The sequence below is a fragment of the Lagopus leucura genome, unplaced genomic scaffold, assembly GCF_019238085.1.
Source record: "Lagopus leucura isolate 7727_CA_CO unplaced genomic scaffold, USGS_WTPT01 Super-Scaffold_100012, whole genome shotgun sequence".
Lineage (NCBI taxonomy): Eukaryota > Metazoa > Chordata > Aves > Galliformes > Phasianidae > Lagopus > Lagopus leucura.
Window position 1 is genome coordinate 1,526,247 of NW_024962267.1, and position 20,581 is coordinate 1,546,827.

Here is a 20,581-nt window from a genome sequence, read left to right on the forward strand (position 1 = left end):
CGTGTATATATTTGTAGACGCGCATCGCCGTGTGCGGCGCTACAAATGCTACAGATGTTTGTGGAGAAGCACAGAAACGAGCTCCCCGCAGCCATACGTCGCGCCCAGCGCTGCCGAAACCTTCCCACCCCAACTGCTCTCCTTCGCACAGCTGCAGGGCCATACACGTGCACACGGAGGCTGCACGCGTGCAGCCTAACACACCTCATGTGGTTACATGTAATACCGGGCACAAGTATGTGGCTTTATCTTTAAAATTACACGTCCTAATTTGCATGGAAATACCAGCTCTAATAAAATAAAAAATAAAAAAAAGATATGAACCAGCTTTCAGTACCAACACCTTATTCCCATGAACAATTCTCAGTAAACTGTTTGTTCCAACTGCAGGGCTTGGGAGGGGTTGCTGCTGGTAGTTGCAGGTTGGGCATTGCCTTTTTTTTTCTTTTTCTTTTTTTTTTTTTCTTTTTTTCCTCTTTTCTTTTTTTGCTTTCCTCTATGATTTATTGGATGGTGAGCAAACCCACTTAAACTATAGTTGTCCGTATGAATCACTAATTTTCGTGTTTCTAATTAAAATGTAAACAGTGTAATGAAGACATCAAGTTTTTAGGCAAATGTCTCTTCCAGTGCCACTTGGGGTATGGTAATTACTGAAGCAGATCTATGGATGCTCCCGAATCCTCTACAAGTCCAGATTAAAAGCATTACTGCTAAACCTTGCTTTTTACACCAGGGAATTGTGTTCTCTAACCTATTCCCAGTTTGCTTACAGATGCATATCTGTACAAGCTTTTATAACTAGTCATTAAAAAAATCAAAATAGAAGTTTATCACAGAAATGGAACGGTTTGTGAAGGGGAAAAAATAAAAGTGACTTTGCTTAAAATCAAATTTGATTTCCCTTTTATGATTACACATAGCTTATAATTACCAGCATTCTAAAACCTGGGCTGAAAACTTACCGCCTTAATGCCTCCTGCAGAAAAAGAAAAATAGGTGAGGTTTACCAGGAGAATTTTCTAAAAAACATACATGATATATCAGGCCTGTATCAAAATTCCTATTGTCCCAAAACGCTTGTTTCACAGTCAATTAATTTGACATATATATATTAATTGGAAAAACACTGATTAAAAAAAAAAAATCTATTCACTGAGAATAAAAATGTAAATGCCCATTCCAAATACAAAATTCTTGATGTGCAACTGAAAGCCTTTTTTCATGTTTATTCCAGCCGTTATGTCTATATCTGAAATTTGTCAGAATTTATCCTAAAGCAAATGACCTCTCCTGCATTTACCGAAAGAATACAAGTCCTCTCCTGCTTACAATTGTTAATTGAGCCTGTCTGCTGCAGAATCTCTTTCCTCTCCAAATAAGCCAGGATACTTGTTTTACATATTTACTGCCACGCACTTGAGCAGTACTCTGTTTTATAATACTGGGGGTTCTCCCCTCCCTTCTGGAAGCTTAATTTTTTTTTTTTTTTTCCCCCTTCTGTACTCCAAGTAGCTAAAGCTGCAATCCACAGTGAAATAAAGCGTCTGAAATGCCTTGCAGAGGAGGATTTTCTCCCTCCCTTCCTGTACTTCAAGTCCACATTCTGACTGGTCTGGCCAATTTTCATATTATTTTTACATAAATGCTAGACAAGCACGGCTGTGTAGCTAACCTAGATCATGAAGATGAGAGTGCACGGGATGTATGCGTGCATATGTGCGCATGCATAAACATTTTAGTGGGTGGTCCACCATTTCGGTTTTATTGTACTAGTAAAGTACTGTATACAAACACATGAATACTTCTCAGTTAGAAAAAATACACATAGGATTTCAGATTACATCAAATCATAGAGCATCTTGTCCCTCAAACCATAAATGCCTTAGCAGAATAAAACAAAACAAAACAGTATTTAGGCATTTCCTTCAAATGTATTGTTCCAGCAAAAACAGATTTAATTAGACAAATAGCAATTTAAAGGCTAGGGCTTTATAATATGGTACTCCTGAAAATGATGGGGGGTTGCAAGTGAAAACACACAGTTCTCATTTAGCTTTGTGCTTCAGAAAAAAATTACACACACACTCACACATGCTAAATTTTTTTTTTTCCTTTATGGATGAAGACAATGGGGAAATCTTACGTCCTCACACCAGTTCCAAGGCCATACTAATCAGGTGTAATTTTTAATGAACACTGACTGTTTGGTGCTTATTCAAGGTATTTCATTAGGAGGTTATTCATTTAAGATAAATGTTTCAACCATATCAAGCTGTAACCCTTCTTGAAATGTAAATGAATGGTTTAAATGAGAAGATTAATAAAGAAGGGATGTTCCAATTCCAAGCATGGCATGCTATGTATTTTTAAATTTGTCTATGCCAGATGCTGTCAGTCAGAACAAAAAACTGTCCAAGCAGACAATCTGTGCGTCTGAATGTTGATCATGTTGGAAAGTAAAGGGGGAGGGGGGAGAGAGTGTGTCAAGGATTCATGGTCCTTCATCTTTGCAGTAGAGCAAACACGTCTCTCAGTATAACGACAGACAGCTGCTTCCACTTTCTAATGTGCCCTAACTTAGATCACTGAAAGAATTGTCAGCACTCAGAGAAACACACAAAGATAACACAGCCAGCTGCCATGAAGGGGGAAACAGCACAGCTCAGAAGAAATGGGATTTGTTCCATTTGCATGATGCTGGCTCCCTTGGGCCCCTTTCTTTCAAATCCAAAGCACAAAAGACAACACTTAACATATTTGCTTAAAGATGACAACCTCATGTTGATTTCATTTGGATGTAACAGTGTCAGGATTACAGATATAAGAATATATTATATCTGTAACAGAGACTGACAAATGTATCCATCAGTGAAACTGTCTGATTCATCTGCTTATACAGCCATTTTACCATCCCAAGGGTGCCATCTAAGTAGTAACTTTAGAAGACTGAAGGTCTAATTTTATTACACCACATTTCAACCTACTAAACAATATTATTTCTAAAATAGATCATTTTTATTGGAAGTCTCCCTGATGAAAAATCCAGTAGACACCGGAGAATTTATGAACTGTATGGGTCCTTTGAACTCAATATACTGCCCATTTTAAGCAACTTTCTTCATATATGATCAAAACCTAAGCTCAAATAACTGAAACCGAGTTAAAAAACACGGATGATAATGAGAGCAATTTAAATATGACATCATAGCCTGCCGCTGTTTGAGTATCTGTTGTTTGGCAGTCCGTCACTATCCAAAGTGCTTTACCACATCCTTGTTATGGTTCTGCATCAGCAAAATAGTTTCTTTGATAGAATCTCCACAAGTAATCATTCAAAACACTGTGACCAGCTGTGCAGTCAAGGTTTTCACCAGGCAGTCTGTAAGTCACACGAAAGCTACCGAAAGCCAAACATGCCAGTGCTCACATTACAGTGCAGTTGCAGAAATAGAAAACCAAAGAAAAGGGTGCACGCATGTACGATCGTTCATCTGTGCAGCTTTATGGACTGGCTTTTTTTTTTTTTATATCAGATGAAAGAATTAGGCTGTGGTTACAGACTGGCTTCAAATACATTACACCCAACTGTCTGAAGGCGAAAGCCTCCCTCCCTCTGCTACCACCAAGTGACTTCGCTGATGCTTCCACCACACTGCTTTGTCTGGAGGAACTCAGACTGCTTGTTGCTATCTGCTGCCACCAAGAACTGTGCTGCAATTCACTAGATTGAAGTTGTTTTGTAAAATGGAGTTAACTGCTGTACGTGGAATTTCAGCACAGCAGATGGTTACCAATCATTATTTTCAATTTGTTTAGTTTCAAGTAATGGGGCTGGTTGGGAGGAGCAGCGAGGACAGAAACTGGGAAAGGAGTGAGCTGAGCTACTCTGCCTCTGTACAGGCAGTGCTAGATAGTATTGGTGTTAAAAGGAGATAAAAAAAGCTCCACTGGAACAAAGCTAAGCAGTAAATAAACAAACATGTTTGAAATCAGTTGGTTTTTGTTTTTCCACTTTATAAAGCATACGACATTTAACAGGGAGCATTTATTGATCAATTTGTGCCCTGTTCAAGAGTTAACTTACATTTTAAATATTGGAAATGGACTTTAAAGTTTCCAGCGGTAAATTGTCTCTGTTCACATCTTGCCATCATTCAAGTTTAAATCACTCTCTACTATAAGTGGTTCAGTTGTTGAACTGGAAATGGAAAAGGAACCATTTATGGACAAGTGCACATGAACAGAAATTAAGCTGTAAATATCTGGGCTGGGCCATTATTGTAGTCCAGAAACATCTGGGGCTGAAGCCCAGGCTGGGCCTCGCTCCTTCAGTGTTCAGGTAATTGCTTAGATGATTTATAACTTACTGTTTCTATTAAGAATGGCTGAAAGAGAAATTTGGAGCCTGAATTCTAAAATGATCTCCAAGGCTTTGCTTTCACTTTCATTTGTTCAGGTGGGGAAAAAAAAGAAAGAAAAAAAAAGAAAAAAAAAAAAAAGAGAAAAAAAAAAAAGTCCTTAGCTGTATTTCTCCCCCTCCTGTGTTTAACAGCTACAGTGTTCCACAAGGACAAAAAAATCATCCCTTTTTCCATTCATACTAAAGGCATGACACCAACAAACTTGTACCCTTCCAGCAGCAAAACTGAAGACCAGCTTACATTTGAGTTGCTCAGTGCTTAACACTGCCCAGCAAAATTCATTTTGAATCATTTCCCTCACTTAAGTACTTAAATAAATTCCTATACAATGTACGGATACATTCACAGCACATTCAGTTGTCCCTATTCTGTCGATCTGAGAGGCTCTGCCTACAGCCGCGCATGAGATGGGCATTACTGCATCATCTTGCCAGGAGCCCGGAGAGACCACAGCCACATCACAGAGATGCTCCTGGCCCTGGGACTGCCTCCCCCCTTCCTTAACATAGCCTGAACCCCTTGGCTGCCACAGCAAGCAGTAAAAGACACATATTAGGCAGGGCTTGTGTACTGGTTTCTGGAGGACAATAGGCAGAATAGCAGAGACAGCCTCTGCCCTTAAACCACTCCAGCATCAAAAAATTTGGTTAAAACTTACCAGATATCCTAACTGCATTTTCACCCCTTTTCCATCATGGTGAAAACTTATTCCAAGTACTTTTCTGGGGATGGGGCTTGTAAGGGGATCAACCACTCAGCCCTGCAGGGGTTGCACTCCCACCCTGTCCCAACGTTTCTGCATGTTGGGCAGCTTACTGCCCTGCTCCAGCATGCAACACCGAGCAAGAGAATGACTACAGCTTGGTGGTATGCCAAGGTAGAAGGGACACACCAGCACTGCCCCAGCCCCTTCAAGAAAAGGGGATTAGAGGAGGGACAAAATGCAACACCATTATTTATCCCAGGAATGTAGGTATGCTTTCACCACGGATGATCAAGTTATAAAAAAATAGCACTAGCACTTCCATAGATGGGCGCTTCATCTTGTAAATGTTTCTCTCCTTCATGTCCATAAACTATGAAATGACAACAAAAACTATATGATTTTAAAGTAATAGAAAACTACAGACGGGGTTGTATCAATCTAGAAACACACTAAATAAGCCATCCAGCCACTGACTGCATTTTGGTAAACTTCCCCAACAAAATTTGGTCCAGGATTGCCTATAAAGCAGACACCATATGCTTCCCACAGCACACAGCTTTTTTTTTTTTTTTTTTTTTTTTTTTTTTTTTTTAAAGAAGTTTTAAATAAAAGCTTGGAAAATTAAGTGGGAATTGAGCAATAATCTCCCAATTACATGCCTACAAAGTAAACAAAACCTGTCTCCATAACTTTTGCTGGATTTTTTTCACATTTTTTCCATTTGTTGTACAGAAGCACAGAAATCCAGCAAAGCAGTTATGATTCAAGGGTCAACAGTGAATGCCTAGTTAAAATGCTGCTTTCATGCAATTAAGATGCAAGTTTCGCCAGAGTACCATGTTTACTATGACTACATGGAGCACTCAGTGCAGTCATCAACAGGAAATACTTTTCTCCTCCTGAAGTGTATGTGATCCAACTACACTTTAGTTTGGACTGGCAAAGTAATTTTTAGAAATGCTCAAGCAGTAAGTGCCCAAGGTAAATAGCGCCCTTTTAGGAAAACTGGTATACTTTGTTACTGACACTTAATGCAACAACATTTTTTTTTACATATATATTTTTCCCTATACAACAATATTCATATTCTCAGACCAGAACTAAACTATGGATTGCAATGTGGATGGTTTCTTACTTTATGGCACCAAATCCAAGAGTAATTGCTCTTTTGTTCTACTTCAATACATCTAATGAAAAACTGAAGTAAACCATAAGATTCATCTAAACTACTGGAAGCCCTCTGATTTCTAATGGTGATATACTGAAGGAGAGAATCATGGCCAAACATTTGAACTGGAGAAGAAGTCTGATATCACATAAATATCAGTGTTGGTACCAGTAGTCCATAAGAGAACAAAAAATGTGCCATATGGCATTTCATAAGACAGTGTCATGCAACTGAATCTAAGCCACTGTAATAATCTAGATTTTAGTATAAGTTTTAGTACCTAAGTTTTGCAAGTCTAGAGTATTGTGGGCTGGCTTCTGTAGCCTTCTCTACAGCAAAGAGCAGTGCATACTTAAAGAAAGATTATCAGGATGTCATAAAGGTATAAATGTACTTTACTGTAAACAACTGAACTTTATCATCATACCATAGTGGATTGGAGTCTTCATGTTCATAAACAGTGTTGACGGAGAAAAAAATATTACAAGTACAAATGAAAAGAAGAAAGAAATGAAAGGAAAGCAAGTCAGCAAAACTCTGGGAAGTATGAGAAATACACCTAGAAATTTCATTAAGCAAAATGAAGGGAATTTTGCCTGTAGGTGTTAAGCCTTTGGGTGCTGGCTGTGCAGTTGAGGCTTGGCCATGGAGGTTGCTGCCCTGCCTTCTAGGGGCTGGGTGTCTGCTGAAGGGACTTCTCAGCTGACAGTGAAATACAGAGGAAGCTAGTGGAACAAGATCTGTAAGCAGTACTTTCCCCTTTCATTTTTTTTCTAAGTATATTTTATGTACTCCAAAACACTGTAAGTATTAATACAGCAAACCAAATCTCTAAAGGATTCCTGTCAAGTATAAATACATGCATAAACACAAGATATAATTGAAAAAGTCTTTTCTTAATGAGTTCATGGGTGCTTTGGCACAGTGCATAAAATGTAAATTTAAAATTTTAAGATGATATATCAATTCCCACAATTGGGTTTTGGAATTAAAATATATAAAGTATATATATCCAGCATTAGCTCAGATTCAGGTTACTCAGACTAACATGGAGCCACACCCTACAAATAACAGTGATGAATTTTCTTGCCATTCACCTGTATAGCCATACAGTGCAGATCTTTTTAAAGACAAAAACATCTCAGAGTAAAAACAGGGTCAAATTTTGCTTAGACAGTAGGTAAAAAGCTCTGATTCACCTAGTCAATCATACACTAGTTGAAATACAGCCCACAGTTAATGACACAGACCAACAAGGTGGCATTTGGTGCACAAATGCAAACAAATGGCTTTTTTTCCTTCTTAAACCACACATGAATTTTATCCTTATTACCTTACTACTGACAGCAAGTAAGTCTTGTTACAGCTAAGTAGGAAACAAACTTGCTTGCCAGGAGTCCAGTGTTGAACTACCCACAACACTTTAGAAACCATACACTAGTAAATTATGTTACAACGTAAAAGAAATTCCTCCTAAAAGCAGTTATCCTGTAAGAAACATGGGTATACAAGGCTTCCCTCCTTCCAGTGTCTATTCACTACGTAATGAACACATTAATAGCTATCCAGTCACAGTCTTTCACTTAAATTATGCGCAAAACGTGCCAATTTGAAACTGGTTGGTATACAGAGCAAAAAGAAACAACACAAGGAAAATAGTTATTTTCACCTCTAAAAGGATAGTTATGTGATAAATTAGCATCATTAATGCAAACCTCATTATTGCAACTACACAGTACTATCGTGCCTGTTCGTACTTAATTTTCTTGTGGAAATTACATTATACAACACAGCATATAATCGGTTCTGATTGGGGTAGGAGAGAACCAGTCGTTAACTATGACTAAAATGACCAGTTTTCCAGCGCAGTTGTCTTCTAATTAAATCTAAGTGTGGAGCACAGTCATTGAGATATGCTGTAATGATTTGCTTGGAAATCTTTTTCCCTTTTGTTGTTTTCCTTCTGCTTATCAGACTGCCTTACACCTCTACCTTACTAGAGCAGGAAGGAACCCCACCGTGCTCCCAGCAGATGCCATGAAGGCCTGCATTACTCACCTCCCCATCGCCCACATGCAGGAGCACACTCAGCTCTCCCTGGTGGAGGATGTAACAGACATGAAGGTGCCCTGATGGATGTCAGGAGATGGAACCACGCATAGGATAAGATGTCAGCAAGAACAGCACTGCTCCCTCACAGGTCCTCCATCCCCACATTTGGAGATGGCGAACACTAAATGCCCATGGGGCAGGACATGAGGAGCAGGGTCAGTGAGCAGCGATGGAGCAAAGGCGGCTGAAATCCCCAGAGCAGAGTGCCCGTGGGCCTGCAAGGCCTGCTACTGGCCAGGCTCCAGTAATGGCAGTGCAAATTGAGGCCCTGGGGAGCTGGGAACACACAAGCAAGCTTTTGTTCACCAAACCCCAAAAATGTACGTGGGAGATCTGGGAGCTTGTTTCCATTTAAATGGCATACATATTTCTAGACCCAACGATAAGCTGTTTTACTCTGTTTATTGCACGTCCTGGGTGATCTTATACCTGGTAAGGAAAAGATTTCTCCTGGCCAGCACAGTGACAACTAAAAGTAACAATCATCTGCTACTGCACACAGTGTGTCCATTTACTTCCTTTCAAAACTTCTGGACAAGGAAGAAATCAACAAATCCAATGCAATACACTTCACAGAACAAAATAAAATAAAATAGTAAAATAACAAAGTAAAATAAAAATACAGTTTGGGGGGAGGGGGGCAGGATTGGGCAGCAGGAAACAACAGAAGGAAAAGCACAGCAAAAAGTCATTTGAAGGGACACAGCCTTTTCAGTGTAAGCACAGCAGCTGATTAGAATGTTCTGATTTTAAAACACCTTCATTATTATAAAGTAAAACAGAATTTTGTACTAAAAGAAAGAAATTTTATTCTAGTGGACAAAACTGTAGGTATTTACAAACATCCTCTCAGCTCTCCTTCCCACACACATGCACAGATATAAAATTGGGTTACTTGCCTGTAAATAGGCTTAGCTCCTGTAAATATATCTCAGGATTTTAGGTGTACTTTTTCACACTGTAAGATTTCCATATAGAACCAGTTTAATCTAACTCCCTCTGATTATTATTAGAAACTCATTATTTGAGGACATCTATCTTTACAGTAACTATGCGCCATTAAGGAGCACAATGCCCATAATTGTTTAAAAAAGCCATGGGGGGTGGGGGAAGGGAGAAGAGGATCGGGAGGAGGAAGAAGGTAAGGGAGGGAGCTTTTGCAATTAGAGCAGCAGCATCTACTCTGATTTTTGCCCACTGGAACATTTACACATTAACAAACTAAGTTTAAAGTTTTCTCCATCCAAAATCATGAATGAGTCACTCATTACACTTTTACATAACACACGTATTTTTGTCCTGATGAATACTAAATGTCTTCTTACTACCATTAGGAAAAATAAATGCCCTATTTACTCTATTATACAGCACTGATACCTCAAAATATGACTGCAGCATTCAGTGTGCAGCTAATGCCTACCATTTTCTGGGGAAAATTCCTTATATCCCTTCTCAACTTGTTTGTAAGGTGTGTTGCACACCTGCACATTCCAAGTTGTGCAAGCTGCAGGGAGACAGTGCCTCTGACGGCACCCAGAAGTGGCAGCTGAATGGCAGTTGCTGGGATGCAATGGGATGAGGTGCTCCCTGATGCTCCATTTGAGCCTCAAGCTACAGCTGTTCTGGCAGCTCTGAAACTGGAAAGTACAGGGACCTTGGCTAAAAACTACGGCTGGTAGTAAGTGACAACAAATTCCACTATCTCTAAGCTGCTGACATCTTTGGAGAAAAATAAACATGTGCATTTGTCAATTGTTCAAGAAATAACAAAACAACTTTCCTTAGACAGTGGTGAAAATCACTGCTCCAAGTGAATTCTGGTGTCAGTTGTCCAGCACTCTGTATCATATGGACAATGTATCACCTCATAACTCTTCGAATATTTATAACTACTGAAAACATTAAAAACATTATTAACAGAGGTACTGGTTACTCACAGTCTCTACAAGCTCATAATCAAATATGTTTTACCTCTTTAAAAAAACAAACAGAAAAAAAGGCTTCTCAAACTTCTTAGCTACCCATGCCCCAACAAAGACACTCTCTGCACACAGGCACAAAAGTGTGCCACTGATATGACTGCTATATTGGCAAAACCTGCATGTCAAATAGCAAGAAGTGCTTCATACTGCTCATTACATGGCATTCACCAAGCCTGAGCTTCAGCTCTACCAACGCTAATGTTAACCTGGAAAAGAAATACAATTTTTCAGTTGAGTATTGTACCATCAGTGAAATCATTGGTAGTAGCACTAAAGTTTGTAAACCGAAAGCAGAAAAATGCACCTGTGTTGCAGCATAAAGAACTCCTGCACAGGACAGAAGGATAAAATGAAATGAATGAAAGTGAAAGAACGAAATGAAAATCAGTGATTAGAAAAGCTTAATTGCTGCATGAACACTTTCCAAAACATAGTTATTTCAGCTTTTACCAAAGGCAGAGAGTAAGAAATAAAATTTTTCAGAAATTCTATAAGGACATGAAAAATAACTATCTTTAAAACAGAATATCTGCCTGATATTTATGGTATGTTCAATACAGCACTAGCATTCATATGTAGTTCATATAAAGCTGCAAATTCAACAATGGGAAGCTGAAAAATAAGAGTCTGTAAATTAAGTGTGCACTCAGCTAAATAGCTAGAAAATTTACATTCTCTTTCTATATAAAAGCAGTTTTCTTAGCTTAAACCAGCAATTTTCTGATGGTCTGGTGATATCTAGTTCACATATTGTCACAGGCGACTTTAACCCAAGCTTACTTTCATATTATTTTCATTTTGAATTTCCTTATTTTAATCCACTATATTGTTTGTCAATTAAGTTTAAAGCTCTTCATAAAACTCCCTATGTATTTTAAATGCAACTAATTTGTAGAGAGTGCAGAAAAGGAGTGATATGGTCCAAAGAGAGTTTGCATGCAACAACACAGCACTATTCTTTTAGAGCTGCAAGAGGAAACAGAACTGTATTCATTTACCAAGAATGTATTTCTACAATACTGTAGATAGCGATATGGTGCACAAATGCCAACAACAAGGGCCTGAAAATAGGATCAATTCTTTTCCTCCTCAGAAACAATCTTGTAAGCATCTCAGTTCCCAAAGACATAAAAGAATAGTTACTTTTCTGAGATCTTTTGATATCGCTTTTCATGGTGGAGCTACCTGTGAGTGATGGGAGAAATCTCTTTTGAAAGTAAAAGTGCACCTTCAAGTGTGTTCAGATACATCTTTGCTGTTCCTTTCTGTGTTTCTCAAGTTTCACTTGAAAAGGATGCTTGATTTTTTAAAATTTGGTTTAGGTATCACAATGGGATACCTTATATCAGTCAGTGCTTGCAAACCTCATTCTTCCAGAGCAGAATCTAGCTGTTTCTTTCTGTGTCAACACAGGAGGCTGAAGTAATCAGATAGGTCTAAAGAAGACAGTGGACGTTAACCTGTGCTTTCTCAGAACCTACGATGAGTAAGTTCCTACATTCAACATGACCATGCTGAGCCGCAAGGTATATAAATAGCTACTTTTCATCTAAAAGCACAGCGATCACAGAAGCTTGCATAGCAGAACTATCAGTTCATAATATTTTAAATGTCAATATCGATACTATTGTCAAAGATTCATCATTTCTGCATATAACTTTATCCTTTCTGTCCACCCTCTGCTGTCACTCAGAAATACAAAGTAATTGTTGGCTCTTCCCCTCCCCTTGTCTCCAGAAGAAACACACACGCTGTAACTAACATCTGCTGTGCTCTACAGGAACACCTTTACGGCATCACAGTTCTCATAGTTTTATTAAGTGATAATTCGAGCTGCCTATAGCTTTGTATTAATTGCTCACATTCTAGAATGGAGAGACAGAAAGAAAAAAACCTCACAGAGGAAAACTGGGATGTTATTTGTGGCGTATCAAAAGGCAGGCAACAGTTGCCGTAAATAAATCAGGAAAAAAAGAAAAACAAAAAGAAAAAACAAAAAAAAACAACCTTGAATGAGAGCACAAAGATACTCTCCTGGCACAAACCTCTATAATCCACCAGTTCCAGCCCCTCCTCCCATCTCCTCTCAATAATCATTTTCAGATTCCATTCAGATCAGCAGGAATTACAGAAACATGCATCAGTATTAAGTATTTTATCAAACTGCAGATGAAAAACAAAAAGTTTAATTATGACCCATGCCAGAGAACCATTCATTCAGACCCTGCTTAATTAGATGTGAGACAGCTATCTTAGATCATGAAGTTTGACAACAGTATGCTCTTATTGCAAATAAGATACAGATTACTGAAACCAATTCATCATCACCAAACTATAAGCAGCATGACACACACGCACATTCAAAAAATATCCCACAAAATCAATTGTGGCATACATCTTCATGCGCTGAGCAATTCGCATGTGGAAAACAAACCATTCGCTTTAACAGAGCACACGATGCATTAAAAGTAGAATGAGAAAGGGTTAAAATCAGATAAGAAAAGTCCAAGCACTATGTGATTTCCAAACCTGAAGAAAAAACAGACTCTCATCACCAAAGTTTGCTATCAAAATAATCTCAGCATTTTTCTCCCCATCACTTTCAAGATACCTGAAATTTAACTAAATACACTGGCAACAGCTCTACACTTGAAAGAAACAGAAAAACTATTTTCTCAATAACAGTTAAATAATATGACTGGTAATTGCTACTTCAGTGTTTCATGGCACATTAGACTACACACTTAAAAGCACATTATAAAAAATAAAAAAGCAGCAAGTGACATAACAGTCATCTGCAGTTGCATTATTTTTAATTATAACGGAGACAGATGAAACTTTTTTCCAAATGCAGAAAAAATAGAGAACCAAAAGTTTTATTCCCTTATTTGCATGGAGTAATGCAAGGCTCTTGCTATTGCACAAATACCGCAGCCGTTGCAGCAAGACACGTTGCTCACATGATGAACCAGGTAGCTCAGCATTATGAGCTTTTTGACGGGAGGAACAGACACACAGTACTGCTATTGCCATACTGTGCGTGGCGATAGCTCGCAGCAATATGACTCAGCCAAATGGAAGCGTGAACCCCACGCTCTCACCGCAGCCACCCGTGAGTGCTGGCAGCCAGCGGTGCTCCGCGCAGTCCTCGCCCTCCCCTGCCCACGCTGCCCTGCTCCCTCCCAGGTGCTCCGGAAACCGAGCCCGACCAACTATTTCTCTTTCCATTTTACCCTCACTTGTCACGCAGTTAGACCAAGATCAACAGGTATTTAGAAGCAATAATAGCAAAGTCTGCTTGTATTTACCAGGTGGCTGCAAATACAAATTATCTTCTGAGAAACATAATACACATCCACGAGCTCTCCTTAACATGCTGATCAGGGGGGTGGCAGGTACAATTATTAAAGGACTGAAAGCCTTAGATTTCCTCTGACCTCCATTACAGCCTGGGACTCTCTGCTCCTTGAAGGATAAGATTGTGTTTGTCGAACCCCCGGTAACACACTGCCAGTGGATTTTCTCTGTTCTGCATTAGCTATCGCCTTTTAAAGGAAAGCAGTTTCACTAAAGGAGATGTGTATATGTTGTTTCGAGGTTCTGAGATATTTCTTTTTCTTTAAAAAACAAACAAACAAAAAAAATCCCAGGGATTTTTAATGCTTGGGTTTCTCACACACTCTATAAAAATATCATTGACGTAAGGTGAAAAGGTCGCATGCCTCATGGAAATGGAGCCAAATGTTCCAGTAAGGATTTTCACCTGGAAAGTATCCTTATATCTACTCCTGCTTATTGGGGAAAAAAAATATATTATTTTTGCAACAACAACCAAAAGAAAACCACCACAACTCCAGGCCCTTTCCCAGCCTGCAGTTCCCTGACGTGATCCTTCCCAGCAGGAAGATAAGTTTTCACTTATAGGATAGCATCTCTAGCAGCAAGAGTTTAATACTCTGCAACAATATCGGGGATACGCAATCCTGAATTTACAGCTGTTCAAATTACTTCTATAGCTATACCGTTCATTTTGGAGCAGATGCTTATCTAAAATTCCATATATTTTGGTAGCCATAATATCTGATTTTAAACAGCCTCCAATGAGCGAAAGAACAGTGCTAAAAGAAGAAGAAAAAAAAAAGCCACAAAAAAAGCTATAGTGGGCCTGAACCTGGGAACTGGAAACTCCTGTAGCTTTTTGAGCTAAACCATTTTACACCAGCTAAGGACTGAGCCCAGTATGCACAATTGCACTTCCAAGTTGATCTTTTATTTTTATTCCACAGGTACGGTGCTTTGCTTCTCATCGACTCTGTTAATAACAAATGAGAACCTCTAATTAGTTTATCCTGATTTCTTTTTATAGTTATTTTTTGCTTTTTCTTATCAGTGACTCAGAGAGGGGTGGCGTGAGTGCTGACTGATCAATTAATCAAGTGTTATTGACACACAATATTCTGCAACATTTCAGAAATGTCTGCAGAACAATTTCCTCCAATCATAAGATCAATGAATCAATGTAAAACCCCAGTAATTAAATTTATCAACTCGGTATCAATACACCTGGCACTTTATGAAAGTATTATGTGAAGTTTGTTCTCTTAAGGGATACATTGATTGAGGGCAAAGAGCCAAATATTTCTATTATTAGATCTGGGAATGCTAGTTCAAAACTCAGTCTGTTATAAACAACATACAAATGTTTCATATTCACAGATCTCATGCTGATTCTGTACCATTAAACCCACTCCTAACTGGCAGATAAGCCTATTAATTGACGATTAAGACTACGGGAAGATCAGTCATTATATTCAGTGCTTCTTACACGCGTTCGTTGAACAAACGTATTGACAGGAACCGTGCAAAATCATTTTCCTCTAGGATTTATATTTTAAAAAAGGAAAGAGCATCTAAACAAAAGCAGATTTCAAACCTCGTTCATGCAGCACAGAATAGCCTTAATTAATTAAATTTTAAAACTAAAGCTTTGCACTGGGAAACATTATCAAATCTCTCTCCACTATAAACGGTATTATTACTAACTGAGATGAACTATAAAGCCTAAAGATGACACATCTGATAAGAAATGAAGAAACAAAAACAACATCCAAATGTTCTACACTTTGATTTTTAAAGGGCTAGGATACAAACTATTCTGAATATATATTTAGTAACTGTTCTTTACTATACATGTGTAAGCAGGTAGGGCATCAAAGTTCAAGACGACCTATTTTATCAATTATCAGAAAAAGAGAGGTAGGATTTTTATAATGAAGAAAAAACACACGGTTTTTGCTCTGCCTAAATAAAAAGTTGTAAGGATAAAAGAACAGTTAATGACATCCGACTATCATTTATTCCTGTGATTCCTACAATGAAGATATCAATAACAATCTTTGTGTTTCTAAGTGGTAGAATAGGAGAAGCAGACATGCATGTTTTTACAGATGTTCCAGTAAATAAAAAGCATGTGATTGTGTACAGAAAGTATCTTATTATGAAGGGGGAAACAACAACAAAAACCTCAAACCCACTACATTCACGTAGGAGTCACATCCTGTTACAAACATCAAACAACAATGAGCCTTTATTACCATGCTATGATTCCTTCATTTCAAACATGATTAATTAGCAAGTATAACACTCACCACAACTCCCACCACGCTGCTGCTTGCTGCCTATTTGCAAATGGGTCTCTAACAAGTATCCATAAGTATTAGTCTCATTTATGACACTGAAGAAAAGGAGTCAAATCATTCTGTTGTAAAGACTTCCTTCATCCCTTAGCCAAAAAAAGAAAAACAAGAAAAAAAAAAAAACCAACAACAACAACAACCCTCACACAGAAACAACAAAAGCTTCCCCTTTCATTCATCCAGAGGGATTCCTTGATAATCCAAACATAAACTTTATACAAAATGAAAAACTTTTTAGAGAAGTTGCTAAACAATTAAAATGGTTGAAAATAACCACAGAGAAGGGAAAAGAGCAGTTTAGACTTTGTTTTGGCTTTTTTTCTTCCTTGAATCCTTGCTTTATATTAAATTTGAAATACGCTGCTTCTGGTGAGAATGAAAGTACAGTTCACGTGTAAAAAATGGAAATAAAAAGAGGATGAGGAGGGAAAGACACACTTAACAGGACCCTTAGCATGGTTTAAGCTGTGCAAACAGATGTCTCCAGATGTACCACTCCTGCAATAAACATTACTTTGGCAGTAAAGGAAACTTTGCTTCACAGGGAGGAGAGGTGAAAGCAAGATTACAAACATACGAAGAGCAACAAGACTGGGATGAGAGGAAAGAAAATCTGAGATTGCCTCCTCAAACTGAATGCTATAAATACCGTCACAAAAACAACAATGGAAAAAAGCTCAATTTGAAAGCAACAGATGTATTCCCGAGCAAGGAAATCTCCACCATGGAGTAACGCACAAGCGTAGACACGGGACCTTTAAAACCACAAACACGGATGCACGAGTGCAAAGGTAAAGTTTCGACGTGAAAATAAAAATCAGGCGGCAGATCCAATACTTCCTTGGTTTACCAGCTCTGCATCACAGATACTTGATGATTTTGTCACGCCTTGAGCTGAGTCATTTTTATGTTGAAATCAGTCCTATTCTCTCCAGCTTTTTCAATTTTATAAATTTGGGATCAAAAACATCAAAGCAGCTTTCACTTCGGACCTAACTTTTAGAGGATCAATGTGACAAGCCACTGCTTGATAGATGTTTCTCTTGATAAACGACTTGTTCAAAAGAGACATTGTAGCTTTCATTTCCTGACCACAACACACTTTTAATTTGCAACAGCAGAGCTGCTGGAGTGTGACCAGTTCCCACTCGGCAGCCCTGCAGGACTGTAGCACTGTCAGGCCACATACATGGCACAACAAAAACTCCGGCAGAGCCGCATCCCCAGTGAGATTTGCAGCGAAACTTTTCCTCGAGCAGGAATCTGGCCACATTTGATTTCTCTCAAGAGTGGGCTTTTAAACCCCCCTCCCAGCCACCTCCAACCCCTAACACTGTAGGGAATGCAAAGGGAAGAGGGGAAAAATCCTATCTGGAAATATATACTTAAGTGTTATAGCGTATATACAGCTGCCTGATACTACCGTGTTTATTACACACATCTATATTACTGCTACTATAATTATTATTATTATCTGGGAATCGCATTTAACAGTCCAAACCGTCCACACCATCCAATTTCAGCTCTCAGCATACTGTCCGATTCCCGATTTAAAATTTATAAATGTAATATCCTCCTCATCACAAGCAGCAGTCCAATCTGCTCTGAATATATATTACAGCTTTAACATCACAGAGGGAAATCTCCCATCTGGCAATCACATTCACTCCAACAGCTCTAGGAAAAAAAAAAAAAAAAAAAAAAAAGAAAGAAAAAAAAAATGTTCCGCTCTCGCTCGCTTGCTCTCCTCCTTAAAACATTTCTCAGGGCAAATTATGTGCATCTAAAATAAACAGTCGCCTTATTGATCGCTTCAAAGTCAACAAGTTCTAAATGCACACTGCAATCAGATCGTTCCCGTCGTATAGCACCCGGGATATGTTTAGCAATGTAGTCACCTACAGAACCAAAATAGGAGCGTACATTGTGCAACTGCTCTCTCAATCTCTTCCTGCATTCAGATATGTTATTACGAGAGATCATCAGCCGCACACGCCAGACCTCCCCTTATCCCAAACACACGCACTTACGCGCGCACGCTCGCTCCCAGGGTCTCTCTCCAGCCTTATTTTTTGCACCCACACGCTATTAAAAGTGAACGTACCCCCCTTTTTTGGTTGCACAAAACAGACTAACGGTCGCTCCTGTTGTTAGCTCCTTAGCCTTAATTGCATACCTAGAGGTGCATCTCCACACTACTGGGAGACCCACTGAGATTCCCCACGCTTCATTTTATCTGACTTTTTGAGGAGGGGGCGGCGGGGGGGCCGGAGCGCGGCTGCAAGCACCACACCAGCTTCAGCACTCGATTACTGCCTGCTGCCACACATTGAGAACAGAGCAGTGGGAACCAGGCACTTGGAAGTGGGCATGGAATACCTCTTCTCCAGCAGCATTAAGCACTCAGCCACAACACTATTTTTGTTTGTTTACATGCAAAACATCCCTCCCACCCCACCCCGATTAAAACCTCCAGCAGATGATTGAGCTGGAAGTCAAAGGGGGAAAAGCAGCTGGAATTCAAGGAAAGACTCAAAAACCATTAATCTGCAAAGGGAAAAGATGCATTTCAGGCATGTATGCATGAGGACGTACACAGAGGTGCACACATTCACAGTTACGCGGTTTCCCCCTCAACAACCACCGAGTTTTGCTCATTTACATACCATTGGAGTTCAGTGGTGTGTACAGTGCACTACCAGTAACATGCAACTTTGGGTTTTACAACTGCGATCAATACCACAGACAAAACTAATGCTAGAATCAAAGCAGAAATGATAAACAAATGATAGCAAGAGAAAAAAAATAATGTTTATATACACACACAAGTGGAAAATATACTATGAAATATCAGGTATTTACGACACAATATTTGCATGCAGAGTCCTCGGTGCGATATCATGCTATTTAAATTGGTCTTTGCTATTTAGATGCAAAGGAAGTAGATCCCAAAACGGACATACCATAAACACTGGTGCTACTGATCATTTCTTGCTGGCAGCACAAAAAGCTGAATTGGATTTCTCACAAGCAGGAATTCCAAAGGTTGCTTTTCATTAAAGCCACTTTTCCTCTCAGCTATCAAATGTCACTGCCTTGAAACGTGGGCCCTTTCGTCAGGTATTCATTTAACCTACATGCATATAATTAAGTGGGAAAGCAACATCAACAAAAAGGGGATCTCAGATCACAAGAGAAGAAAGAAAGGGGGGAAAAAAGCACATGACCAGGAATGCAAGTCCATGTCAATTTCACTCACTCCCATTGAAACTAACAAGAGCTCCAGGGAGGATAGTAATAGGATCAGTGGATTGTATATACCATTAAATTATACATCTTTCTCTCCCTTCCGAGCCAACAATACGCCCACCACGCTGTCCCCCTCCGCGGCGATGTGCTTACATGTTACTGCACCAGCTCCGCTGACACGTCCGTGCCCCCCCGGCCGAGGCACGACAATTTAAACCCAACTTTTGTGTGCCGAGGTTCTCATCTGTTCTTATTTGCTCCGAAGTTAGTTGCCTCCAAGTCCAGCCCCGCGTTATCGACACTTTATTATTTTTAATGCAACTTGAAAATAAATCCAATTAGGAGGAGGAGGAGGTGGGGAGGGAGCTGGCAATCGCGAACTCTTAATCTGCCTACTATTGTTGGCAATGATCAAGGAGGAGAAACCATGCACCGCGGCGGTGGGGCTGGACTTTCCAGACTGCGCTCGGGAGAGCAGAGCGGAGCGGTTCATAGCAAACAGCGGCCGCGAATTACACAAAATACTTCGGGCACGGCCGGGCGCTTAAAAATACACGGCTGTCTCGGAGAGCTTTATGGCTAAATAAAATTTAACACAGGAGGAGAAAGACCGGAGGGAAAAAAAAAAAAAAAAAAAAAATTTGGGGCAGGAAAAAAAAAAAAAAAAAAAAAAGGAAAAAAAAGATTTTCTTACCTGGAGATTTGGTTCGAGCACCCGATAGGTTAGAGCGGCATCGATCCGGTGTGTTTGCTGATGAATGGGGGCTCGAGTTAAGCGAAGGTGCCTATGATTTGAAATCATTCCAAGTTTTTGAAGGGAAGACTGACTGCAGCCTCTGCCATGTTGGAATTTCAAACCCAAAACAGCTGCTTTGCAAGGAGCCAGCATGCCAGCAGCTGGACGCCTGCGCAGAGCGCCGCCGAGCCAAATTCAAATCACTTTCACGCGAAGAGCCAAAGATCAGTTTTCAAAGGGGGAGCGGCGCGGGGGGCGGGGGCGCTCCGCGGCTTTGCGCGCCGGGGCCGCCGCTTCCCGCGGAGGGCTGCGGGCGGCCTCGCTCACTCTCCCCGCGGCGGCGGGACGGGGCCCGCGGGCTTCCGCGGCGGTGCAGGCGGTCGGGCTGGCCCCGGGCGCGGCGGCGGCGGCGCGGGGGAAGACCAGGGCCTAGCGGCGGCCCGTGGCCACGGGGCAGGCGGACGCGTGCAGAAGCCGGCGGCGGAGGTCGCCCACCCGCCCCGCCCCG

General features: G+C 40.0%; 1 protein-coding gene across 5 annotated transcripts in view; it reads right to left on the reverse strand.

Annotated features, from left to right (window-relative positions):
• FIGN (fidgetin, microtubule severing factor) overlaps positions 1 to 20,328 on the reverse strand; it is a 100,788-nt gene extending 80,460 nt beyond the window's left edge. For 2 of the 5 annotated variants that reach the window (XM_042874789.1, XM_042874790.1), the window contains exons 1-2: positions 20,032 to 20,328; positions 19,052 to 19,221 (exon numbers count right to left, since the gene is read on the reverse strand). In XM_042874789.1, coding sequence (XP_042730723.1) covers positions 19,052 to 19,076 — 25 coding nt within the window. In that variant the 5' untranslated portion in view covers positions 19,077 to 19,221; positions 20,032 to 20,328. Of the gene's footprint in view, positions 1 to 19,051; positions 19,222 to 19,490; positions 19,644 to 20,031 lie in introns of those variants that run through there. The other 3 variants (XM_042874792.1, XM_042874791.1, XM_042874793.1) reach the window with 2 other exon arrangements.
• Between the last annotated feature and the right edge of the window lie 253 nt (positions 20,329 to 20,581).